The sequence below is a fragment of the Eulemur rufifrons genome, chromosome 12 (genome assembly GCF_041146395.1).
Source record: "Eulemur rufifrons isolate Redbay chromosome 12, OSU_ERuf_1, whole genome shotgun sequence".
Lineage (NCBI taxonomy): Eukaryota > Metazoa > Chordata > Mammalia > Primates > Lemuridae > Eulemur > Eulemur rufifrons.
The window spans coordinates 10,234,468-10,262,254 of NC_090994.1; the positions used below are offsets into that span (position 1 = coordinate 10,234,468).

The window sequence follows — 27,787 nt, forward strand, 5'->3', positions numbered from 1 at the left end:
ATTTACATACAGACTTTTGGTATTGAAACTTCTCAAAAGACAGGGTCTAATATTATATGGATATGTAATATTTACCAAAGCCTAACTGTGGAATATGAAATCTTGAAATTATGGAAGGTGTATGTCTTAAGTATCTACACCAATGAAATTCATTACTCAATTCAATTGTGTTGGATTTTTTCCCCCTTGCTATATGTTTGCGAAACGTAGAAGAAAAATGCACCCCTGTTCGGACACTCATAAGAATTAAAATAAATTTTTAAAAACTTCAAATTTTAGGACAATTTTTATTTACAAAACAGGTTGATTCTTTTTGTTTTATAAAAATTACAAAAAAATGACTCTTAAAAATAGAATAGCTTCTCAGACTCTTGGGAACTACTTTTAAGCAACCGAGGAGTTAGAACTCAGATGGTCTTCTTCTTTTTAAGAGTTGTGACAGCAACATGTATCCGTGCTGTATGTCTTCCTCCAAAATTTTACAGCTGTGAGCTGTCTCTGGTGGCAAGGTCTCCGGTCAGGTCAGAGTCTGAAGGAGCAAGATCTTCTCATTAATGCAGAACCTGTGCAGTACCACCATCAAATTCTCACCACAGCGGGACACCTGGCGTTCCATGGCCAGGCGGAAGTCCTCCTTCACGCCTTTGGTGATGCCTCGAGTTACCGTGTGGTGCCTGAGGTCAGCGACAGGGAAACAGATGAAGACCAGGGGTTAGCATCAGCATCACTGATCACTACTACTTGGTAGGAATAACGCCTGCCTCTTATCTAAATGTAAATAAGTAAAACACGTTTTTAAAAGAAAAAAAGAAAAGCTGCAACCAAATAAACATTCCAGCCCATTCCTCCTTAGAGAGACTTAAAATTAGAGAGACATTTTCCCCACTCTAGAAAAGGTTATTTCAAGCATTTAAGTGTTGGGTAAAATGCCACCTGCTCTGCTTTTGAATTCCTGAAGCTCTTGATGTTACGCATCCCTACTGCTGACTGGGAACAGTTCAGTTACTTAGGGCCTGATGGTCCAGTCCACACCGGCCACAAAGCACTCGTGTCCAGCCAGGCAGCGGACTCTCCGGAGGCAGCAGCAGGGAGGAGGGAAACCAGAAAGAGCCAGTCACCCAAGGGAGTTCCCTGCCAGTCTCAGAAAGGTTTGCGTTCTACACAGCTGCGGGGCTTGTGAGATCCTCTGTCTCCCAGGACACCAGAACAGGGCAGCTCCTCTACAGTGCTGCGCCATCCATACTCTCATCTGCTTGAGAGAACGCGGGGAGGGGTGGGGGTTCCTGAGACAAGAATCTGCCCCAGGTCAGGAGAGAGAGGCAGAATCCCCAGAGACCACATCTGTCCAGATGCTCAGAGGAGACCCGCACGTGTGTGGAAGTGTCAGTTGGGCACAAGCAAAATGTCTCTAACTATGCCCCAAAGGTTGTGCTTTAGAAAAGGAAATTACAAACGAAATCCCGGAAAACTGAAGACAACAAAATAAAGGAAAAGAAAAATCTATCAAAAACGACTCAGCTCAATTAAGAGGAAAGGAGTTTTAACTACTAGTTCAGCAATTTGGTAGATTTTGACAAATAGAACCTCCATTCCCCACCTTATTGCCTAACTTCCCTCAGACAAAGTAACAAGGACTTAAACTTGATTTTTAAGTATTGGGCAAAATAAAACTGTTGAATGCACTCTAAAATGTATTTTTAAAAACTTACATGATCATATAAAATAAGAACAATAGGAGTTACAATGTTGCAGTACAACAGAAGAAAAAAATCAGGCTTTGTTAGGCAAGTAAAGCTATTATAGGACACTCTACAATGCCCATAGATGTTTTCTAACATAAAGAACTATGTCAGAAAACAGCAGGGCCATAGAGAAAATGCAGTTCTTTGTGAACATTTCTAGTCAAGTCTGGGTAGGTAGCTCAGTGATCAGGATACAGTGTCAGTGAGGTCAAGGCTGAGTCCCACTGGGAACAGATGCAGACAATTTTATGCTGCCCTGAGACACTGCCCTTCTAAGTTCCAGGCTGCAACCCCAATTGGAGTCGACCCTCTGACCAAGTGGAAGTTACTGGCATTTGCAGAGTCAGCTAAAGGGCTTAATACTACTCAAAATATAAGTAAATGTTACATCTTGCTGATCATGGTCCAATCCTATTGTTTCCATAAATAAAGAGCAACACTACTCAATTATATTGATATTAGAGCCTCTGTCCCTCTGGTAGTTTAAATGAAGAAGAGAATTAGTCAGCTTTTGTGGTTTAAGAACAGGAAAAACCAGCTGAGAAATGTGGCATTCTAGCCTATCAAATATTTTTAGTTCAGAATGGTAAGGTCTGAAAATAACAGCATCAGTGGCAGGAAAAGTGGTGCTAATGCTGTTTAGACCCAAAATAGCACTGGTCACTAGTATGAAAATCCAGAAATAAAAATCTGCTTAAACTTCAGCACCCTTAAATATTTATGACCAAAAGCCTTAAGTTTTATCAAAAGAGAATCATACTTTAGCACCTAATCGAATGTGCACTTAATCTAATACAATTTTATATAACTTTAATTTTTTTCCAGATCCATAATGATTTTTAAATCGAACACAAACACACTGGCAACTTATGGAAAAAAATAAGAAATGTTACAATATTACAACCAGATGGTTTGCCAAGGAATGCAGAACAAATTAAAAAAATAAATAAAGCATGAAAAAGAGCACTGAGGAACAAAGAGCAGAAAACCATGGGCAGTAAACATGTTGACAGACAGCACACTATGAGCAGGTGTTTGTTCCACTTGGTACCTGTCAGCAGTCTGTATGCTGGGCTGAAGCACAGGTAAGAATTCCTGCTGCAGCAACCCCATGGGAGGGCTAGAAGGCCTTTAAAAAACAGCAAACAGCAGCATTCAAACACCCACACCGACTCACCCTGCACTGCAAAAACAACACTCCAGAGAAAATACACAAGACTGGAAGCAGACTATACAGAAACTCGGTAACCTCAACAAGCCCCTGGCTGCAGCTGTGTTTTAGGAGCTTAGGGAGAAGCTAGCAAGCCCTCGCTGCACCCGCTGCCGGTGCATGTCCAGAGGCATCTCGGTTCCTGGTCCCAGAGCTCAGCCCACTTGAGATTTGGTATAAAAAGCAACCAGTGAGGAAGAGGACAATGGAATGCAGTTGAATGGCAGTGGGGAGCAGGGTCAACATTTGAGAAGACACATTTTCAAAGCCAGCCTCTTTCCACTCTTCTTGTGCCCACGCCAATCCCAGCAGTCAACCTGGTGACGTTTGGTAACCATCTTTCACAGGATTGAAGCCCCAACCTGGAGGGGCCCTTCCAAGAGGACTAGAAGGGCTGGCAATGTTTTTGATAAAGAAAGGGTGAGTTTGAATTTCAAACAAGTATTGAGAAAAGGAACTGATGCGGGGGAAAAAAAGAGTCTGGAACCCATGGTTTTGCAGAATTCTGTAACAAGGATTTAGTGTATACCTGGTGATCGATCACCTCATAGAACATCATTAGCCACCCTATTCAGAGCGTATACAGGACATCGTTTTCCATTTTAATCCAGTCTAATACAACCAAAGTACTGCAAATATCAGCATAGAAATATTTCTCTATTTTAAAATACTTAAGAGCAAAAGTTCTATACAACAAATTAAGAGCTTATCCGTCCTTTGGGTCAGGCACCAGGTGCCCTCAGTGTTTGTACTGTACCTGCTTGTATCCGAGATGCCACAACTATGGCAGACTCACAACCTTACCTAGGGGAGGAGTGTACACTGCTCACAACATCTCTGCCACTCATCTGGAGGAACCACCCAAAAGGTCTGCAATGGCTTCAGAGAATTTGTATGGAACCCAAAGGGAAAAGGAATATAGATAGTTTTATTCAAGATTCTAATCATACCTCAATTAGTAAGAGCTCTCTGTCTTACGCAGTTTGCTTCTACTGCTGTAGTTTTAGGCATAAGTAATTAACTTTGAGACTCACACAGTGAAGACTGGGCAAATTGCTATAAGTTCAGATCACTAGGTAACAATCCCTATTCCTGCTGCAAAACTGATGAAACTGCAGGTTTCCTAAGAGGCTTGTCTTCTATAGAAAGTTAGAGGAAATTAAGGGTTATATTCATCAAAGTGGGAGAACCTGGAATTATCCCTCAAAAGCCCAGAAATGCACTATGGTATCCTTTACACAAATAACCCCAAACAACCCCTTCCAGTGATGTTATCTGGTTATCTAGTACCCCCTTGCTTTAATCCCTTGTCCTAGGGATTATCTGCATGTCTCATGTCACTGTCAGCTCAGTAAAAACTAGTAAAAGAAGAAAGGTTTAGTACAATGAAGTCTGAGGTTCAACTGTTGATTTTTTGACAATCCATTCTCTCACCCTTCCACAAGCAGTTAGGCATTATCTAAGTAAAACAATAACTATCTATAGGTTTAATCCTATGTACACGGACTTTGGTTCTACTAAGGCTGTCTCTGTATTATGATCATTAGCCTGGTGACTGCTGATGGGAATTAACTAAAAAGTTTTACTAAAGGTATGTTTGTGTATCCAGTTTTAAAACCTAGAAAAAAAATCACAACACAAAAGGGGTTACCTGGGCTCCCATATGAAAAACTTATGCTCAAACACTGTTAAGAATATTTTGAATCATGCAGTTATCCTTCCCATAGTTTTGATTTGCAATCTTAGGAAAGTTGGAGATGGGGCATGCCAGTCCATTTTGCCTAAGCAACCTGATGTATAAAGGTCTTGCATATTTAAAAACAGAGCATTTGTTCTTTCATTTTAAATATTTAGAATATTTAGTAACATTTACCAGATAAAGGGGAAAAAAACAATCTTTCCACGCTTGAGAATGGATTCCACAAGACACTAACTACTCTTGCTAGGACATAAAAAGAAATGTTTGCTATGTACCAAATTACTGAAGTTATAGAAATCCAGAAAGAACATTTCTTACTGCCCTCCCTCAACATTTCTAAGACTCTACAAAGATAGAACAAAATGTGAATGTTTTTAGCCTTGGCCATACTTTCTTCTCATTCAGGGTTCAGTCTCTTGCAGTAACTCTAACACTGACTTACAGACACACTGAATATGCAGGAAGCAGAGGAGGAAGTATGAAAATAAAACTACACGTGGCATTTACAGCAGAGAGGATATATTATCCAAACTACAATGAGGATTAAAGGATAGAAGCAAGATTTATGAGCTATTTAAAAATCATAAATGGTCATACTAACTTGGCATTTTCATCTGGGCCAACCTAGAATTTCAGTAACATCCTGTGGGTACAGGGGGCCATGCCTGAGAACAAGCACTCCCACCATCATTTCTTGGGGCAGGTGTGTTCTTGGAGGCAGTAGACCCAGCTATTTTACTTCATGCTATATAAGCAATGAGGATTGCATAGGAGAGCTTCAAATGTAGTTTGTAAATCTGCAGTTTTTCCTAATCCAGTACAACTTTAATTAAGCATGGCTGTTCTTAATAAAAGCACTCTATGTCTAATCAGAATCAATCTGTAAATTTTGGAAAGAAAGAGATACGATGAGACTTTGTCTAGTGAAAAAGTTTCAAAAGTGACAGAAATACCCCAACTTAAACAATGTTTTTTTTCAGAAATGTAGTTAAGGAAATGCAAGTCTTTCAAAAGGTACCCAGAATCAAAAACTGACTCTCAAAAAGCAGAGACCAAGTTTGGATTCCTGTTAAATTTTTGAAAGGTTTATAGAAATTTACATGAAACAGAGCACTCAGCATGGCAGAACAAAGGATAGTATGCTTACTTGATCAGCATTCCTTGATTAGGCAGTAACTCCAGATGAATTTTCCCACCTTCCTGAGTTCTTAAGTAGGCAAATTCCTCCAGCATATCAATGTCTGCAGGCCAGATTCAGGTTAACCACGTGTAAAACAAGGGAAACAGGCTCTCAGCAGTTGAGTAACTTGTCCATCACCATCCCAATAACAACTGCAGAGTCAGTATTTGAACCCAGGTCTGTCCGATTCCAAAACTTATATCATCCAAACTGCTTCATACAGATAACTCTTGGAATAATATTTGCCAGGCTAAAGGATATGAGGACAACATGTTTTCCATATAGATGATAATTAGACAGATTTCACATAGTCACAGGAGCAAAATTGTTTTTTGTTTTCTTAATAAGAAATGAAAGAAGTAATGGGAGTAGGGAGAATTGTTTTGGGTTGTAGAATATGAAATTCATAAGGATAAAGTGATTATTTCTTCATACCTAGGGTACAATGATTTTTATAGACTTCTGGGGAGGAAGCTTCTGAGTCCCTCAAATTTATGCGAAATGTTGATGACATTCATATATGTATTTTTCTGGTGAAAATTTATATGACTGCCATCAGATTCTCAAAAGTTATCTGTCCCAGAAAGGATTGACAACTATCACTCTGGGCACTTGGACAATGATACCATATTCCCTGCAATTCAAAAATAATGTATGAAGGTAAGCAAGGAAGTAAAAACATCCAAACTGACATGTAACCTTCAATTCAAAGAGGGTCTTTCCCTAACAAACAGTGTGAAATAAAGCATTGCCTAACCTTGAAAGCAGCCACTGTGTTGGGCAGCATCTTTGGTGGGAACCCATTGGTAGCGCTGACAACTATGGCATGGTGCCGTAATACCTAATCCCAGGGGACAGCTGATGTCCCAAGAGGCCACAGGAGGCACTCTTTTGATAGATAAAGGCTAAAGAACTATTTATATTCCATGGCTAAACTAGCCACTCTGGACCCATCAGAACCAGGTAGGCTATAACTAGGCATCTTGGGTACCTTCTTAGAAGTCAACGAGAAGTAGAAAATGGAGCAGAGTTGAGATATTCCTGATTCCTTGAATTATGTCTTTGAAGCCTTTTACGATTTTTACAAGACCAGCTGCTACACCCCATTTTTAATCCGCATTCCTTCTCTTTTTCCCCCAAATAGTAAAAACCATTATTTCTACCCAGAATGGTTCATTGCTTTTTGCATCATGCATTCATTCTAAAAAACCAGAATTTGTTATGCTTAAACAAGAAAAAGGATACTTGTAACATAATTAAAAAAATTCTCATATTGGAAATTTCCTTGTTGGCAAATCTTATTGACAGCTTTCAAGAAAAGATTCTCTCCCCGTGGCCACTCTTGCTGAAGCAATACTATGACGTGTCCCAATGCCATGTCATCTCTGTTGTCGGTGAAAGCTCTAAGCTGCAAGACAAGAATTTATGCAAGACACAGAAGGAAAAGGAAGTCACTGTGTAATCTAAAAAACACCAAATATCACCACCTAAAAAACACTATACACACAGATGTGTAATAAAGGTCATTAGAGTAAGAGAACAAAACAGAAAAGTGCTGGCAAAACATCTCAACTGCCTTCTAAGGAGAGTGGATCCTAATCAAAGGCGGCTCAGGCTCCCTCTGTGCTGTGAACAGGTTGCCGGCAGTGTGTTTGGATGGGAGTTGGACGTGCATGAGTGGACCTGCAGTTTCTGAATTTGGGAATCAGGGCTACACACAACTGAGCTGTCCTGTGTAACAGAGAAAAAAAGGTAGAGATTTCTTTTAAGGGGACTGTTTGGGGTGGAAGGTGGGCAAGAAGCCACCCAGGAAATAAGGGTTTGAGGAAAACATGGGATTGGGGAGAAAGGAAGGCAGTGAGCCACATGGAAAGAAGCTGGAGTGTGAATTAGAGAATGGCCAAAGGACATTTTGTTTTAAATGAGCAGCTATGTGTAAAATCACACTTTAAATTGTTTCTATTGCCCCAAGGGATTCAGATGATGACTTAAGTTTGGGAATTACTGCACTAAAGTGGAGACCCAATGTTGTTACTCTCTTGTACATAAACCTTGAAACAATTAAGATTCTCTATTCTAAGGGTCTGTTCTACCTGCAGCCAAGGGCCTTGCTGTTCTTTCAAGAGTCCTTCAACTTTCCCAAAACTGTTGTGCCTTTACTAGTTTTGATCCCAAATGCCTAAAATGCTTTATAACAAACTCACCATAGCTCTATGAACCCAACTTCTTCTGTAGCTAATATAGTCTGGCTTGCATATTAATTCATAAAATATTTCCCCAACACTTCAACAGGCAAGATTACATTTTACGTATTTGTCCCACTATTATATGTAAACTTCTCAAGGACTGGGAGAATTTCCTTCTCTTCTTGGCCTAGTGAAGTTATTATCTAATAAACATGTGTTAATTCCTACCCCATGTGCTTTTCCCACTTGGCCAACCAGTCCTTAAGAAGTACTAAACTATCAATCCTTAACAAAGATCAAGTCATTTCAGGTCATCAGAATCATACTTCAAATTAAATTTTTTTCAGGCTAATCAACTTTAAGCTTACCTTAAAACAGGCTAACATTAAATGCAGGCAGTATGGCATGATGGCCTTGCTGGTACAAGGCAGGAGCTTCAGATCCGAACCTAACACAAGTCCACAATGTCATGTTATTGTTAATATATGTTGTTATCAAAGAAAACACCTTTGAAAAGCAAATGTTTAAGATGCTTTCATTAAAAAAAAGTAACAGCCACATGATTTCAATTATAGTCAAACATGATGGTGAAATTGGTTTATGATGGCCTGTAGATTTCATTTATCAACCGTCTTTCCTAAACTTGCTTAAATATTTGTTACTATAAAACAGTTCAAATATATAGAAAATTATATAGAAAGAATATTACAAACACTGGTGTGTTCACCACTCAGCTTCATAAAATGTTGACATTTTGCTTTAATTTTTTTTTAATTTTAATACAAATTATCACAAAATCAGTTGAAGGTTCCTGTGTATCCTTCTCTGATCCCATTCTCTTCCTCCCCACTCAGAGGTAGCCATAATTCTGAATGAGGTAGTTGTCATTCCTTTGTGTATTATATACTTTTACCATGTAACTTTGTATTTATAAACACAGAGGAATATTTTGCATATTTCAGTCTACTATATATTAATAAATGATGTCATATTGTACGTATCCTTCTGCAAATTGCTTTTTTATTATTCAACCTCATGTGTTTCAGATTTATTGATACTAATGTAGTATTCTGTCATTTACATACACTATGAGTGATTTATCCATTCTCTTTATGATGGATGGTGACATTTCCAATTTTTCATTGTTACAAACAATACTGAAATAAACATTCTCATATATATATTCTTGTACACTTGTGGAAAAAACTTTAAGCAGTGGCATTCACAGCAAGATTCCAATCTTTTCCTTCACAGTCTGTGCTCCTTATATCCTAAATCCTTCTCTACCTGGAGGCACGAAGTAGTAAGAAATAAATATATTTGTTACATGAGGATCCTGTATACACATACTTATATGTGTTTATATATCTAAAATAAAAGGTTCATAGAATAATATTTACCCTTTCTACCTGAGATGCTATCATTTTAAACATATTATATTCTATCTCATCAAAAAATAAAATTTCTAGTTGAAACTCATGACCCAGAGGATGAAGACACATTTTGAAAAACACCAATCTAAGGTATACAACTAAGAGATGAGGTATATAATTAGGTAATGATATGTTCAACTTGGTAATGCTAACTTGGTTTCCAACATGGTTGTATGAATTTATACACCTTCCAGAAGCATATGGGCAATGTGTTCATTCATATACTGATACTATTGCACTCGTTCATTTTTGCATTGTGATGTGTGTGAAATGATAACTTACTGTTTTAATCTGAATTTCCCATATTGCTAATAGGTTGAAAATCTTTTCAAATAGTTTTGGCCACTTGGATTTCTGCTTCTGTGAATCTGCTGTTCTTATCTTTTGCCTATTTTTCTACAGGGAGGTGGCTGGTTGTTTCTTACTGGTCTGAAGGAGCTCTTTCAAAATTCTGGATACTAAGTTCTTGTTGATTTTATGTGCTAGACAGTTTTCTGGCAGTCTACAGCTTTTCAATTTGATCATAGTATCTTTTGTTGGTATTTTAGTTTTAATGGGATCAAATTTGCTAATCTTCCCATTATGCTATGTGCTGTTTGTAGCCTAAGTCCTTCTCTACCTAAAAGGCACAAAGGTTTTCTTCTGTGTTTTCTTCTAAAAGTTTAACAGTTTTAGCTTTCACATTTAGATCTTAAAATTTAAAGATTTTTGTGTAGTATGAAGGAGGGAATCTCATTTTTTTGTTGTCATGTTTTACATTTGGATAATCAATTGTCCCAAAACCACTTACTGGATAAATTCATTCTTCTCTACTGAATTGTAATGTCACCTGTTTTTCAGTTTTTTTTCTGTTCTGTTGGTCAAACCCTCTGTCAACACTACACTATCTTATTTATTAAAGCTTTAAAATAAGCCTTGACATCAGCTATGTCTCATCTTACCTACTTAATCTGTTTCTGTACCAGAGAGATACTTAATTTTTGAAGGGGTTTGGGCTAGATCTATTTTTTTTTTAAACCTTTTGTTATGAAAAACTTCAAACGTATACAAAGTAATTTGCTCCAGCACCATTTGTTGAAAAGGCTTTCCTTTCTCCACTGAATTACTTTGGGGCTTTCACTGAAAATCATTTGACCGTATCTATGCTGGTCTACTTCTGGATTCTCCATTCTTATGCCAATATTTTGCCAATACTGTCTTGATAACTGTACTTTTATATTAATCTTGCTGTCAGGTTGTATAAGTCACCTAATTTTGTTTGCCTTTTTCAAAACTGTTTTGACTACTCTAGATTATATTTCCATATAAATTTTAGAATCATGTTATCAATTTCTACCAAAAAATGTCTGCTGTGATTTTCGTTGGAATTGCACTGAATCTATAGATACATTTGGGGAAAGTTGGCACCTTAGTAATATTGAATCTTCTGATCTATGAACATGATCTATCCATTTTCAAAAATGTTCTTTAATTTCTCTCAGAAATGTTTTGCAATATTCAACGTGGAGGTTTTGCACATCTTTCATTAAATTTACCTAAGTATATTATGTTTTCTTGATGTTATAAACAGTATCTGAAAATTTGTGTTTTCCAATTGCTTATTGCTATCATATACGAATTGAATTGATTTTTTGTACACTAAAATGTCTTGGAAAATTTTATTAGTTTTAGTAGCTTTCTGGAGATTCCCTAGACTTTTCTATGTAGACTTTTCTATATGTAACTGTGAATAAAGGTAGTCATGTCTGTCAATGGTCTTTTAAATCTTTATGTTTTTATTTACTTTTCTTGCCTACTGTATTGGCTAGAATCTCCGGTATGTTGGAACAGAAATTGCGAGAGCACATATCCTTGCATTGTTCCTGATCTTAGTAGGAGAAAGCATTCAATATTTCATAGTTAGGTATGATGTTGAAGTTTCCTTCTATTTCTAGTTTGCTAAGACTTTTTTAAAAATCATGAATAGGTATTGAATTCTGTCTGCATCTATTAAGACAATCATGATTTTTCTCCTTTAATCTGCTAATGTGAATTCTACTGATTTTCGTATATTCAAACACCTTTGCGTTCCTGATATATTTGGTCTCCTATATTGCTGTATTCAACTTGCTAATATTTTGTTAAGGAGTTGACATCTATGTTCATGATAGATACTGGCCTTTAAAGTTCTTCCCTTGTAATGCTCATTTGGTTTTGCTATAAGGGTTTTGGTGCTATCTCCTCCTAAATTCTTGGTAGAATTCACCAGTGAAGTCATTTGGACCTGGAGTTTAGTTTGTGGGAAGATTTTTGATAACAAATTTAATTTGATAGCTAAAGGAACATTCAGATTTTCTATTTCATTTTTGTGTCAATTTTTGGTAAGTTGTGTTTTTCAGAGAACTTTTCCTTTTTATCTAAAATATTAAATTTATTGGCATACAGTTATTCATAAGTTATTCTCTTATTGTTCTTTTGCTTTCAGTAGGATCTACAGTGACATTCCCTTTTTCATTCCTAATACTGGTAATTTGTGTTCACCTTCTTGATCAATCTTGTTAGGGGGTTTGTCAATTTTATAGATTTTTTTCAAAAGACGTCTGGCTTTATTAATATTCTCTATCTTATTTTCTATTTCATTGATTTCTGCTCTTAGCATTATTATTTCCTATCTTCTACTTTCTTCATGTTTAATTTACTTATCTTTTTGTAACTATTAAGGTGGAAACTTAGATAGGTTATAAATTTAGTTTTTCAAGCAATGTGAAACTTGAGGTGAGCTCAAAATAGTCCAACAGAGATATGCTGAGAGATACTTCCTAATTAATCAAATGTAGGTTTTCCTAGAATTGGTAAAGATATGAAAAAGAGTTCAATGATATTTTTCAAAGAGAACAAACTCAGGAAGAGAAGAGAGCTGTGGAAGAAAGACATTTACAGCTACTTATAAAATCGGAGCCAAGGAAAAACTTGGAAAGGCGTTAACTTTTTTATACAATTTACCAATTCCTACAGATCACAACAGTATTATCTCATTAGGAACTGGAAAACATTTTTCAGCCTTGAGTCCTAAAGCTATTGTTACAAAATAATAATAAAACCTGTCATTGTACCTTTTCTAAATTTGGGCTTTACTTTTGAGGGTTCCTCCTGTGCTTTGCCTCCATCTTGAATGGGGAGCACCATGTAGCACATCAAATCAAGGACTTTTTCACATGTCATCTAAAGAGAAAAGACCAAAAGGAACTAACTTGAAGCTTTTTGAACTGAAATGCGTAGAGAGATAAGAAATCTGAGTTTGTGTTAAATTATGGCATTGAATTTATACAGTACCTATATATATATAAATATGCTTATAATTTTAACTTAATTCAAACATTTATTGTGCCCTGCAAACCACTGTGGTAGGTGCCATGAGAGATTCAAAGTTAAAAAAACACGGTCCCCACCCTATAGTAGGAGGGGCTCAAAAATCTCCTGGGGGAAACACCCATTTCTAAATCTGCTCCTGCAGCACCCTCTCAGGTGTCGTCATCATTGAAATGGAGAATCTGAGGTTCAGGTAAACTAAATGTAAATCCTCTATTTCCCATTTAGTAATGGCCTTGTCTTTCCAAGCACAACAGAACTGATTTAGAACACTAAAAACAAAACCCTCCAACTAAATGGAGAAATAAACAGTAATTTTGACAAGTACAGAAGCCTAATTTCAGAAAAGATACAGTAAAGAGAAAATTAAAATCTCTGTGATTTTTACCCTCAGATTAATAAATCTAAGCAAAAAGATCAAATTCAAGCAAACATGCACTGAATTTTAAAAAGCCACTCTAGGAAAAAGAGAAAGCCGGGTTGGCCTTGTGCACCTCTGGCCCATGCAGGTGCCCAGTACTCACTCTGTACTCGCCCAAGGCGAAGTGGCACGTCGCCAGCTGGATGAGTGCCCTCTGATGCTCCAAGGTGCCCTGTCCCGAGATCTGTGGCTGAGAAAGGGATCCCTGAAGAGCTGCTAAATGGTGCAGGCTGGCTATCGCCTTTTTGTACTGACCCTTAGAAAGACATAATAGCAAGGAGGGACAAAACATTGCCATTAAAACAAAACAAAACAAAACAAAACCCTCCAGAGTTAATTAAGCAACTAAAAAGTAACTACAAATAAGGTCCCTTTGCATGATCATCTGAGGAGAAAAAAAAAACTTGTCAATAGAATCAAATCAACTTATGGTAGATGGAAGTTCTTTATGGAGGTACTCTAAAAGTACAAAGTTTTTCTTTCTGGTCTTAAGTCTAAATAAAATAACAGAAGCCCTTTGGCAAAGTACATTTTGGATATACCATTTTTTAAGAAATATTTCACTACTAACATCACTTCTTTATGAAGGATGGAAAGAGCAACCTGTCCACTTCAACAACATCTATTAGTGGATTATCAGCTCTCTCCATTCTAGGCCTAAGTAGCTGGAGAACAGCACAGCAAGACAGGAGAGAGGAGGGGTGAGAAGTACTCATCTTATATCGAAAAGGAAAAGTCTTACTTTCATAGAGGGGTGTGACTGCCCATACCAAAAGTAACATAGAAAATACGGCCCCGTCGTTTTGGAGTTATTTTGAGATGAAAGTGGACCACACTCCCTCAGCCACTGAAGACAGAACGTTTGTAAACAGCAATGGCCTAGTGCAAGAGTACTCATCCTGTACACACACAGGTACTTGAAATAGATGTAATACTTTACCTGATAGATGATCATATCAGTGAGGAAGATTCTTAACCAAAGCCAAGTATCTGTCTTCCATGCCAAACAAATTCTTGTAAATTCTGAGTGAGAATTCAAAAGCAAATTTACCAAAAATATGTAACATAGAAGCAGAAAACAAAACTAATAAACCCAGCAAGAGAGAACAACAGAGAGACAAATTACAAAAAAATGTATACTAACTTTAGACTTTGATTTCTAAAATCCCACTTTAGAATTTCAATTAGATAGTAAAATTAGAGCATAACACTTATCAGTAATACAAAAGAAAATTTTTTTTAGACACCAACACTTGCTAACCACATACCATGTACCAAGAACTATATAAAGTGCTTTTCATGTATTACCTCATTTATCTTTTAAACTACTTTGCTTTCCCCAGGAAAAGCTCTCATTTTATTATATTTACACCCAATTAAAATAATAAACATACAACAGTAAACATTTTTATTCTTTTTTTTTAAATCAATTTATAACTAAAGGAAAAATCCCCTCCAAAATTGTCACGTACATGACCGCAATTCTAGATGAGACAAAGAGAAACTGAATAATGCTATATTTACCTAGAAAACATGACGTGACACATCTGACCAAGGGCCCTGTATTGGCATGTGACAGGAGCCCAGGGGATGAATGTCCACTGACTAAACGGAAAATAATGGCCTTGATTCCAGATTAGCAAAGAGCTGGTGATTTCTTAGTAATGCTGAAATACTTAATAGTTTAACTGTTATACAGCTAAAAACCCCTTCTAGTTTTATGTCTGGATTCAAAAGAAATAGGCTTTCTGTAGTTTTTGGATTTTGAGTTTTTCAGGCAGTGGGGTTAATGCAGATTAAACACAGCAATACCTTTTGTATTCTTAGTCACAAGCAGCTTGAGGAAGATACAAAGCAGTAGGAAAAGAACTAAAAGCACAAAACAAACCCAGCAAGAAACAAAAGGCCAGCCATGCAAATATTTAAAAGAAAGACCAAATCATCTCCCTCAAACTCCACGCCAACCCTGATTATAATACACCATCAGAGTAGTAGCTAAGAGGTGACTCGTGATTCGAATATTAATAACTGATTAGGTATCATGATCTAAAAGAATTCTATAGAATGTGTGAACTACTATAATCAATTTAATTCTCCATAAGTGACATTTTGGGCAGCATAATGATTTTATATAAAACATTAAACAGCACCAATATGACAAGCACATTCTTACCTTTGTCAAGGAATTCCAGGGAATAGAGCAACTCCCAGCTCTCCCTGGCCAATTTAAAGCTTTCTAACACTTCAATGGAGTTAGTAAGTTCTGCTTTATTGACTACAATGTGACGATTTCTTCCTTTTGCTGAACAATCTTCGTCATCTGAACTCTGCTTAAAGAATGTGAAGAAAAAGATTAATTCGAAGTTACAAATATTATCAAAACACTATTATGTTTATTGCTGCCATTTCTGCCTACAATATGGATCTTATATCAAAGGATACTACATACATCTAACAAATAAATTTTTGAATTTAACAAGTTATCTTTGAAAATTAGTATAAATTTTTCATCTTTATAGTCAGTCTCACACAGTCAATTTTTCTTTTCAAAATTGAGTTTATTTTTTTCTGATATAGGTTCTTAATGTTTGTTTATGTTGGCTTTGGAGAAAAATTACAGAATTAAATTTTCCAATAATTTAAAAATATACCCATTTTATAAAAACCAAAAGTTAGATTTTACATTGAGAGATATAGCTTAAGTGGTGCTGCTTTAGAGGTTATTTTGTTTCCCCCAATATGTGACATTACTTAATTTGCTTCCAAATAATAGTTTGTCATATACTGAAATAAAATTAAAGCCTGAGTCCCCTAAGAAATAATGCCAGAGAATGACCGTTATTTATGTTTTGTTCACTACTCCTCTCTGCTGGCCACCCCCATCTCCAGCTCTGCCCCCCCAGTGCAAGGTGTCCAGTCAGGAATTACACTTGTCCACATGGATTTAGCAATGCGTTAGAAAAGGTTTCTACTTTTCTTGCTCCTCATCTCAAGTAACGTAAAGCCAAAGAAAATAGAGGGCTATGGAAAAAAGCAACTACGGGAAATGCCACTGGGTAGAGTCAGATCAGACATTTTGCCAAAAAACCAGAAAAGGTAAAAGAGCTCTACGGATTTTATTTTGCTAAGAATTTCTTGACTCTTTAATTCCACCTTGGTCATTTTACTAATTCAATGACCCAAATTAAATTCTTCCTGCAGATCTTTATACTCTGCTAAGATCATTTATAAATATGTACAAATGTTTTTGCTAAAAGTTCCGTTCCCCAGACTCATCTCAGCTAAGATAGGAAGCCGTTCGCACCTCCCTCCCACTGCGCACCCTTCTCCCTGCCTCCTGAGCTTGGTGTCCTCCTGCCATTACCCGCCTGGGGACTCTACCCCATCCCACTGCCCAGCGCCCATGTTTTTATCCGCCTTAGTAATGACACACATGCTTTCACAATCAAAACCTACCTGTCAGGTATTATTTCACCAGGGGCCATTTCTTGCCAAGTCGTGGCAATCTAATACCGTACACTAACATGAATGGTATGCTCATTAGTGTTGCAACTTATGGAAAACAATCCTGCTTCAAAATGAGATCAGGAATTTAGTAAAGGCCCCCAGGTGTGGCGGGAAGTAGTGTGTGGAGTTCCAAATGTTTGTAAAATTTAGAGAAATGGATTTTGAAACCTGCAAGTACAGTTTGAAGCTCCGAGGGCATGCTCTGAAACAAGGGCCCTGGCTGCAGGGAACACACACAACAGCGTGCTGGGTGGGGGGACAGACTGCCCACAGGAGAGGACCGCCCCCCAGCCCCAGCCGTCTGGCGTGTCACATGAGCCAGTGAATCAGGCTGGGTGGAGAAAGTACTCCCATCAACTGTGGGCAGCCACCACCCAACTCCAGTTGTGGGCCACCACAGGGGCCACTGTTGCCAGATGTTCCAGTTATAAAATGGAAGTTGGAAAGCTGGGTTATGAGAAATGCTAGGTTTCTAATTTTTAAATGCTAGATTATTAAAAAACCACAACATCAATACTATGAGCAAAGCAAGATGCATCTGTGAGCTGAACTCATGGGCCATCAGGTGTGTCCTCTGCTGTGACAGGACACACAGACTGTGGGATGGGATGAAAACCAGCAGAAAATCAGCTAAGGCAGTGAAAACAGAAGTGGATGGAAATCCCAGATCAGCTGGAAGGCCAGAGAATGAGAACAGGGCCTGCTCAATGAGCATGTGACAGGTGAAAAAACAGAAGGATAGGCGGGCTCAGAAGATGTAAAGTTACTCTACAGCCTGGATGCCCAACCTGGGAGGGGTCAGTGGGAATTCCCTCCTTTACCAGATGTTCGCTGAACGCCTGCTTTGGCTCAAGCACTGTTCATATGCTCGGGGCACAGTTGTGGATAAGCTGGACAAAGTCCTAGGCCCACGGAGCTTGTACTCTAGTGAAGGGACACACAGTAAACCAACCAACAAGCAAAACAGAGTTATACAGGGAATTAAAGCAGAGTAAGAACAAGAGAAAACTGGACAGCTACTAAAGATGCATGCTCAGGGGAGGCCTCAGAGGAGAAATGTTTGGGCTGGGACCAAACGCCAAGGACCTAGCTTGAGACCTGAGGGAAAAGCACCCCACTTACAGAGCACAGCCTCGACAGGGGCAGAGGCCGGGAAGCAGGGACTTGCTCAGGGAGGCCAGTGTGTCTGCAGCACGGAAGGTCCTGCTCAGGAGGTACTTTGTAAGGCAAAGTGAAGAGTCTGGATTTTAGTCTAAGCGTGATGGGAAGCCCTGAGAGGTTGAAAAGCAGGAGAGCCACGTCTGATTCATATTTCAAAAAGATCATTCTGGCTGCTGGGGCAAGAAGAGGTTGTAGGGCGCAAGGCTGAAAACAGGAAGACAACATAACTACTCTGACTGCCTAGGAAAGAGACTGATGGCTTGAGCAGGGAGGCAGCGTAAGGACGGAGGGAAACTGAGGGACCGGGGCTATGCTATATATGCAGAATTTTATGGGGGCACGGCATTACTTTTACTTAAAACTAGTAACATACAACGTGTTATCTGCATGGAAGAAAGAGGTGTCTGTGGTCTTCATGTGCAGTCCCTGGATCAACTAGCACCGTCAGACACCAGAGGGAAGAGCTAACAAGACTTACTCCACCTGGGAATGTCAGGCAAGCAGGAAAGCATAGACAGGCTTATGGGAGCACCTGGGAAACAAAGTTCTCAACCTGGGGTTTATGGGTGGGCTTCAAAGCAGCTGTCAACCCCTAAAATAATTTGCAAATTGTGCATATGTGCATTTTTCTGGGGGTGGGGGGGGGAAAGAACTTAAATAAGTTAATCAAAAGGGTTAATAACTTTATAAGCATCCAGAACAGCTTTATGTCTTCCATCTCCAAACCATCCTCTAGAGAGTCTACAGAGACATCAAATTAATGAATGTGATCTTAAGGTGTATCTCTCATAGTGCCCAGGATCTAGGAAAATGTTACCCAAGGATGGAAGAAGCAGAACAAAAAGTGGGTGAGGCTCTTGGCTCTCTTTGGACATTTCAACTAGAACAGGGATTAATAAACTATGTCCGGCAGGCCAAACTCTGTTTTTGCAAATAAAGTTTTATTTAAACATGGTTCCCTCATTTGTTTTTCAGATCATCTATGGATGTTTCTGTACTATCATAGCAAAGCTGAGTAGCTGCAATAGAGACCAGATGGCCTGCAAGCCAAAAGTATTTATTACTTGGCCATTTACAGAAAAAGTTTGCTGACTCCTGAACTGCAGCAGCTCAACTTTCCTGTTACACACTGGGCCTCCACTAAAGATTTTATTGAAAGAAAGGGTTCTTCTGCTTAAGTAAAAGTTTGCAAATCACTGTCATGCATAGCTTATTACCTGGCCAAGTTAGAAGACCAATGGATCTTCACATTCTCTGGCTCTTGCATCTTTGCATAAACTATCTCCACTCAACAAAGTCGGCCTCCCAATTCCAACCGATAAAGCCCTAGGTATCCTTCAAGGCTGATTTCAAATGCGGGACACCTTCATGAAACCTCTCCAGCATCTCCTTATGGCTTGTTCAGGCTACCCTGAGTGCCTCAGCACTTTCCATTCTGAGGCCAGAACCCAGCACAGCTTCCTGCTCTAGATGTCCAATGCAGTTTGGGCTTTGTTTTTTAAATTTAATCAATGCCATTCAGTCACAACATGTATAAGTAACATACCAGGGTTTCTCAACCTCGTCATTATTGACCTAATGCCATCCTGTGCATTGTAGGATGTTTGGCAGCATTCCTGTCCTCTACCCACTAGATGCTAATAGCAACCCCTCCCCACCAAGCCATGAAAATCAAAATTGTCTCCAGATACTGCCAGATGTCCCTGGGGGGCAAAATAGCCTCCAGTGAGACCACTGACTTACATAGTAATTATATTGTATAATTTATCTCCAAAGCCATATTACATAAAGATTCAACTCTAGCAAACCATAAACATATAATCTGTTAATAATTATATCTGAAAGGATTACCATGGTTTTCTCTCTTCCCTCAGCTAGTTTCCTCTTTTTATGTATGTGCTTGTTACGATCAATTTCTACATCACCATACACATTGGATACATCTTCAAGAAGCACCAGCGGAACCTGGCTTGGGGCATTAGGACCTAGGGATAGAGAGAAAACACTATCACTTAAAAATGCAGCAAGGAAAAGAACACTTAATATGAGGGAGAAGTTTACTCAACTGTCATGAGAAAATAAAGATCATTAAAAATATGTTCAGTGTGATCCCAATTAGGTAAACAAACAAGTATGTGCATATAGAGAAAGAAAGACTGTATAGCTATACACCAAATTGTTAATAAAGATTCTCTCTCAGTAGCAGAATACGAGTGACAGTTCCTTCTTTGTGTTTGTTCTTATGTACACGCAAATTTTTTACAATGACCATGAATCATAAAATTACCATAAAAAGACTACAAAATTGTACACACATTATGTTACAAATTCCACACAAAGTCTAAGTACATGTAAGACTATATATAAGGCAATACATAAAAATGAGAGCTGTATTATACTGGAAGGATTATGGGAGATTTCACCCTCATTTCTATTTTTCAAACTTCTTAGCCTATATAGATGCATATATTATATATAAAACATGTATTTTACTTAAGAATCTTTGCCTATTGTGATATACTTCAATAATCTGTTTTTACAAAATAAAAGCATTTAATATGTGTATTTAGTTTCACATTACCACCACATCCTTTGATAATAGAAATTTTTAATGAAAATATACTTATATAAAAGCTACCAACTAATAAGCCAAACTAACCGTAACTAAATCACCAGCTATAAAAAGCCACTGGTACCACCCCATAGCTATTTGGATCCAACGATAGTGGTTAAAGTAAACATTTTCGTCATTCTTACCATCCCCACTGAACCAATATTTTGGGACATTCTAAAATTTGTAAACCAACCTTGGAAAAGAGAAGGCTGTATGCTGTTGACATACTGGAATGCATTTTTAAAGAAGACCAACATAGTGGAATAAACCACTTGGTTTTTATATTTTGCATGTGCTTCGTTATCGAAGTTATTCATGTATCTGCAGAGATCCTTCATTCTATGCAAAATATCACCATAACTTCTGAAAAATAAAAAATGATAAAACTTAGTCATTTACTCTGGGCTTGTTGGCAAAAGGTCTAAAAAAAAGCTCTGGTAGAAGCATTACATTTACCAATTGTAGCTCTAGGCATGTAAAATTATTCTTTACTGTCTGCATATGAATGGCAAATTTTTCTTTCTGAATCAGAGCAGTGATCAGACCAAGATGTCATGACACAAACATACCAAGCAGCTTCTCTTTTCTCTGAACTACCAAGAAGAGTTTCAAACTCAACATCACCTTAAGAGTTCATACTTCAGTTAGGAATCCTCTGATAAAGTGGAAAACTACCCTCTTTTGCATAAATATTAAATGTAACAAAATTTGCCCAAAGAGGAGTGTACCTGTGCACTGTATGGTTTTTAAAAGTGTCCTATTATACTTTTATACAATAATCAAAAATTGAATTGATTGAATTATGCAACCAAAAGATTTGATAGGCTATCCTAGAAATAAACTATTTATTACCGTCTTCCTTTATCCATCTGCCATTCACATCTCATTCCAACAACATTCAAAATCTTGAACAACCTCTCCCAAGGATCCACAATCTGGGACGATTTTTCGGTCAGCCCTTCTATTATGTATTTCTGAGAGCTACGTTTGCTAGGAGACATTAAATCAGATGAATCTTGGGCACCTGTGATATGAGGAAAAAAGTAGCCTGCAATTAACATTACTACTTAATATTTATACGCTACTTGATAAAGGAAGAAAAAGTCTGATTCTTCATTCAAAAAAAAAGAGTAAAGAATCTCAACACATTATATGTTTTGCTCAAGGACCCACAACTGGCCCTTGGTATAAGCAGGAAGTGACTTTCCCTACCTTGCAAATGTGGTGCATGTGTGACGTTCAGGGCCCTGAAGCTACAGTTCAGCAAGAAGACTGTTTTGATCAAGGGGTGGCAGTGGTTCTAGGAAAGTCTCATGTCTTAACTCAAGTATCGTTTCCTAGACACGGTCTTTGAGAAACACTATCAAACTGGAATGCATCCCAAGGAGAATGATCAGAATGCTGAGGACTTCTGAATTTGCAATTTTACTAAAGCCTGTCTAAATGAAAATGCAGGGTATTCCCACTTACCTTGGTGCTGATTTTCTATCTGAGTAGACCTAGTGACGTAGTTGATATAAAATTCAGCTGCTTTGTTCAAATATTTATATAATAAATTGGCAGGCAATCGAACATCATGGTTGTTAATTATTAGAGGGAGGACATCACAAACTGTTGAAGGGGAAAAAGAAAGAAAAACTGATTAGGTTGTCTACCCTAGGGTTCTGGCAAAAACAAAACTTGTTTTAGAGTTCACTTAATGTGGTATCTAAAATACACAAGATGGGGGAATCCCTCATGGCACATTTATTTTAAAATTGCCACACAGAAAGGCACTGGCAGACAGAGTCTGCAAGGAAACCCACGAGCAGATTCTACACTGTGGGTGGAGGTCTAGTTCTTACCTAGGTGGGGGTTCAGGTGTTTGTTTATTATTATGCTTCATACTTAAATGGTTACATATATTCTTTCAGAGGTATCAAATACTACATAATAAAAGTTTAGACGTTGTTTAAAATGCTTTCTAGGTCGAAAAAACAAGAATTTAAATTCCATAATATGAAGAGCTCCTCTGCTTTCCACAGATAAACTTGTCCCTAAAATGTATTTACCCAGCATATTCCATTTATCATAAGGAAGTAATACAGATGACACTGTTTCTTACCAAATAATTTTCTAAAGCAGTTAACAGGAGACTCCTGTTCTTCAATGGTTTCAGCCTCTAACAATGCCTCCCCAAGGCCGACCTGTTTCAAAATGAAATTAATGATTTAACAAAGTCAGAATTACATGAAGAATCAGGGTATTTTTTTTTTTTTTTTTTTTTTTTTTACTTATAAGTTTGTATATTCAAACTTCCCTGAGAAAAAATTTTTCACATTTTAAAGACTAGAAAACAAAAGAATGCATCAGCAACACAGCTAAGAAGGCCAAACTGATCTGACCACTGTCTTGGTTAGTCTCCCCAGAATTAGTAGAATTAAAATGCTAACAAAATATCTACAGAAACTTAAGGGCAGCACTAGAACTAGAGTTAGAATGGTGATAGAGATGTAGAGATTTTCTAAGAAATGCAGAAACTAACTTTATTATTCTCTACATGAAGATGTACAGATAAAACTTATCATTTTTAAGGTAAGTTTTTAGGAAGAGCCCGTCATGCAGTCTGAGCTGGACCAGACAGAACTGTCTGAGATTTAAGGCCACCTTTCCACTTCCGATGTGCCCTAGCATACTACAAAGCCCCTCATCAAGATTTGCTAAGATGTTTGTATTACCTTCTTTTGCAGCCACAAGGGATGCTCTATGGCAGGGTGGAACAGTATGAAAGACTACGTAACACAGGTTAAAAGTCAGAGTAACAATTGGGGACTGTACTGGGTTGAACAGTGTCACCCCAAATTCACATCCACCCAGAACTTCAGAATATGATCTCAAATACATTTTACCTTTAAAAACAAACAGTGGCTTTGTAGATGTAATTAGTTAAGATGAGGTCATACTGGATTAGGGTGGGCCCTAAATCCAATAACTGGTGTCCTTACGAGAGGCCATGTAAAGACATGGACACAAAGGGAAGGGGATCATGTGACGAAGGCAGAAATTGGAGAGATGCAGCTGCTGGTCGAGGAGTGATGACTGCTAACAACCCCAGGAGCTAGGCAGACATAAGCGAGGATTCTCCCCTAGAGCCTTTAGGGGGAATATGGCCCTGCCAACACCTTGCCTTTGGACTTCTAGCTTCCAGAACTGTGAGAGTGTTTCTGTTGTTTTAAGCCACCGGTTTCTAGTACTTGGTTACAGCAGGCCTAGGAAACTAACACAAGGAGGTACGGAAAAGGTGAACCAGGGTCAGAAGCCCAAAAAATGGCATGGGAAAGAATTAAGCCACAGAGTTTAAATGAATGGAGATGAATGGTTTGAACCCTGACTACTCACTGGCTACGGGAAGTTACTAAAACATTTAAGACTCAGTTTCCTTATCTGTAAGGAGAGACACTGTTTACTTCTGGGGATTCAGGAACACAGAGAAGCAGATACTTAACACTCACCAATGCCTGCCAGTAGCACTCAATAATCATTACAGATGTAGGGAAGTGGCAGGAATAGAGGGAAGAAGCACATGAAAAACATATCTATTAAGACCATAAATTATAGCTCTCATTTAAATTCAAAAACATATTGTTGGGCTGGGTATGGTGGCTCAAGCCTGTATCCCAGCATTTTGGGAGGCTGACATGGGAGGATCTCTTGAGGCCAGGAGTTCGAGACCAGCCTGGGCAACATAGTGAGACCTCATCTCTACAAAAACTTTAGAAATTAGCCAGGTGTGGTGGCACATGCCTGTAGAGTACTAGCTACTCAGGAGGCTGAAGTAGGTGGATCGCTTGAGCCCAGGATTTTGAAGTTGCAGTGAGCTATGATCATGCCACTGTACTCCAGCCTGCGAGACACCCTGTCTCCAAGAAAAAATGAATAAAAATAAATAAAAAATAAAAAAACACATTGTTGAATACAATGGAAAAAGATTATTTTTTCTGTACAGATTGCAAAAAATAGTACTGTCAAGAGTTTGGTGACTGTTTCCTTACACTGATAAGAAACTTCTGGAAATTTATAAAGTTTGGTAACAATGATATCCTTTCAGCTTTACCGACATAGAATTCTTGATTTAAGTTCAATCTTATCCAGGGCTCCTCATGATCTCCACTTTAATATAACACACACTACAGATCCTAACTGTACTAATCAATCTATCAATGATCCATTTTATTTTCTCTTAAAAAAAGGAGAAGAATGAAATCTTACCCCATGCTGTACCACTGTTTCAGGGAAGCGCCGCAGAAGTAGAAGCAGCATTTCTGATCGTTCCAATGTGTTGAAGCATTGTTCCGTGACCTTTAGTAACATTTCACACTGGACCCGACCAGGGAGAGTTTCAAATAAACCTGTACACAACACATTTCACTTTTCAAAGTTTCTTTCAGAAAGAAAATACTGAAGCAAAAGTGTTAAGTAAGGCATTTTCATGTACGGAACAGTGAACACTACATAAACGATCACTGTGGTCAGGTTTCACCTACAACCTGGCAGGCTTTTGGGTCCGATGGTATTTAGCACAAGGTGTTTGCTGAATAATCATAAAGTATTTGGAGGCCTTATTGGATACAGAATACATGAGTGATGTATGTGAACCGTCATAAGAGTGCTTGTTGCAGGTGGAGATAAAGAACACATGCTTGTTTAGGTTGAAATGACCTAAACCATCTACTTTCTTTTTTATCTAGACTTTGAAATCATTGACTGGCTACAGCAACAAACACAGAAGTCTAAAGAGAAAGTTTCTTTCCTGTTTTGTGGCGATCTGGTTAATCTATAGATGTTTTCTGGTTACTGTAAAACCTGTTAAAAATATATCCTGATTTCTGATAAATCCATATCCTTTAAAGAAGCTTAAAGGGTTCTAAGCAAATACTCAAGGTACTGAGTGACATTATTACAGACTTAGGTTGCCAAGAATAAAACATACATACAGGCACCAAAACCACAGGTGTAACTTTTTTTGTAAAATTACTATATATGATTTGGTATTCCAGAAATGGTCATGTGTATACCATTAAGTTATTACTCCACTCTTACTTCTTAAAAATTGGGTTTGTTTATCCTGTGAATCGTTCCTTAATGCTGATGTAATAATGCTGATTTCTCTCCACACCACCGGCTGGTCTGGGAAATTCACAAACCTATTTTAAAATGAATGCATTAAATTAAAATGTCAGATTCTATACAGTATCCAAAAAAAAAAAGACCATTAGAATTTGGCAAAAAATATTTTTCTTTATTCCAAGGGAATGCTTAGATGTGCCAAAACAACCAAAATAAAGATATAAAAACTAAAAACTAATTAGTTTAGAAAACTGAGAATACTTACAAAAGTCTTTAGAGATTATTATAAGTGAAAAGACAAGCAACCATAATATACTAAGAATTCCTAAAAATCAACAAGAATAAAACTATCCAAAAGAAAAATGAGCAAAGGCAAATCATAGAGTACAAACAGCCAAAGAGAAGAGCTGAAACAACACTCAACCTGAGTAATACAAGTAGCACAAATTAAAAAGAGACAGATAATATCCAGTGCTGGCAAGGGTGCGGGAAAACTGGCACTCTTGTACACCATAAGTGCAAATGTAAATTGGGATAGTACTTTTTGGAGAGTAATGTCATAGTGTATCAAAATTTAAAATGTGCAGACTCTTTGCCTATGAAAATATTTGTGTTGGAATCTATTCCACAGAAAAACACCAAAATATGGGTACACAATTGCTTACTGACACTCTGAACAAAGTTCCAAATAATTGAAAACTATCTCTCCAAATGTCCACCAAGAAAAGAGTGGCCATGAAATGCTATATAGGCATGAAAAAGAATGAAGTAGAACTCTACATACTGACATAGGAGGAGGTCCAGCACACTAGGTGAAGAAGGGAAGATGCAGAATGAATAATGTGATCTCACTTTGGTAACCCCTCTCCCCCCAAAAACGTATTTATATGTATTATGTATATTTGTACAGATATACTGCACACAAAATTTAATTCTGGTCAAGTTTAGAAGCACTTTCACTTTTTATTCTCTACAATTTAAGTATTGTCTGAACTTTTGCAATGAGCATGTATTATTTCTAAAATAAACACTTACGGGAAAGACTTTTTAACAAGAATTACACATAAGAATAAAAGACTTCTCTGAAGAAGGCGTGTCGGCAATTAATGGAGGGCCTAGACTAATTAGCAAGTAAGTTTGGGTACCAGAGACATGGATGAACTTGAAGATCTTCCCCCATCTCAACTCCCACTTCTAAAGACAGAAACAAAACCTCGTTGAGAGACCAGTGCAGTGAAAGTTCTGCAAACATCTTCACTCACATGTCGTACAGCAGCCTCCCAGCGGTGGCAGTCCGCTCTGCGTTGCGCTCGATGGTGTACATCTCGTACTGCAACACAGATCAGGCCCACTGGTCACTAACCTCCGCCTGGGGCTGGTCCTACCTCATCTCCAGCATCGCTTCTGGGCTTTCAGTGAGTACCCTCCCCGCGGTAATGGAGAGCCTGAGAGCAAAGCATCACCTGGTGGGACAGCGCCACATACGTGGTCGCCTTGCCACACGGATTAGGGGTGTGACCCTCTCGCTCACTTGCAACCGCTGGACGCCCAGGATGATGTGAGATGATGTCTCAAAAGTAGCAGGCGCTGGACAAATGGCTGCCATTATAAATGAAGAAGCGAATGGCCTTTTCCTAGGGGCGATATGTGCCGCCTAGGCCAGAGCGCACATCACAGCCCCACGGATCCAAGCAGATCCGACCTCAAGTGGGTCCGCTATCTCTCAAGGTGCTGGGGGAGGAGGCTTGTGAAAGCTGCGAGGACGGGGGTGGGCAAGGGAGGGGAGAAATGGGAAGAGAAGGGCGGGCGGGCCCGCAGCAGGTGGCCGGTCCCAGGCTGGCTCGGCCCGGACCAGGGCGGACCAGGGCAGCTGGGCGCTGGGAGGTGCGCACACCTCCACGCAGGGCGGCCGCGTGCACGGCCCTGACCTCACCTGGATGTTAAAGTCAGCCGGGTAGAGGCTGCGGGCCGTGATCAGCCAAGCCTTGGCTGCCCACAGGTCCTGGGGCACCAACTCCCGGGCTCGCTGCACCAGGAACTCGCAGTCTCCCTGGGCCGACATGACCCGGGAGACACTGAGCCACCAACCCACCGCCGCCGGACCTTCCGGCTCCGGGGACTCAGCAGCAGCCACCGCCGGCGCCGCGGGAGGCTACTGCGCATGTGCGGAGGCGCACGGC

At 38.7% G+C, this 27,787-nt stretch overlaps 1 protein-coding gene across 14 annotated transcripts; it reads right to left on the bottom strand.

The window, feature by feature from the left end:
- Positions 1–267: 267 nt before the first annotated feature.
- On the bottom strand, positions 268–27,772 carry INTS10 (integrator complex subunit 10). Of its 14 annotated transcripts, none has more exons than XM_069484880.1 (18): positions 27,541–27,772; positions 26,870–26,937; positions 25,581–25,684; positions 24,750–24,889; positions 22,606–22,687; positions 21,972–22,112; positions 21,417–21,525; positions 20,695–20,864; positions 19,739–19,872; positions 15,393–15,546; positions 14,160–14,242; positions 13,323–13,475; positions 12,543–12,651; positions 8,386–8,465; positions 7,077–7,239; positions 5,799–5,892; positions 2,794–2,871; positions 268–674 (listed from the first exon to the last, which is right to left on the bottom strand). In XM_069484880.1, the coding sequence occupies exons 1-18, from the start codon at positions 27,667–27,669 to the stop codon at positions 518–520; spliced, it is 2,148 nt and encodes a 715-aa protein (XP_069340981.1). In that variant the 5' UTR covers positions 27,670–27,772; the 3' UTR covers positions 268–517. The 14 variants fall into 14 exon arrangements, with proteins under 14 accessions (XP_069340981.1, XP_069340980.1, XP_069340979.1 ...); XM_069484879.1 differs by having other exon boundaries at positions 20,695–20,861; positions 21,354–21,525; XM_069484878.1 differs by having other exon boundaries at positions 15,393–15,549; positions 20,695–20,861; positions 21,354–21,525.
- Positions 27,773–27,787: the final 15 nt, after the last annotated feature.

What these genes read in the sequence shown, in the direction of transcription:
- INTS10 (XM_069484875.1), bottom strand. Translation starts at nt 27,669, where the DNA reads ATGTCGGCCCAGGGAGACTGCGAGTTCCTGGTGCAGCGAGCCCGGGAG. An exon ending in GGGAGGCTGCTGTACGACAT is followed by an intron (nt 25,685 to 26,869) that starts GTGAGTGAAGAT and finishes ATTTTAAAATAG; the next exon opens with GTTTGTGAATTTCCCAGACC. An exon ending in AAAGCCCAAATTTAGAAAAG is followed by an intron (nt 8,466 to 12,542) that starts GTACAATGACAG and finishes GACTTGTGTTAG; the next exon opens with GTTCGGATCTGAAGCTCCTG.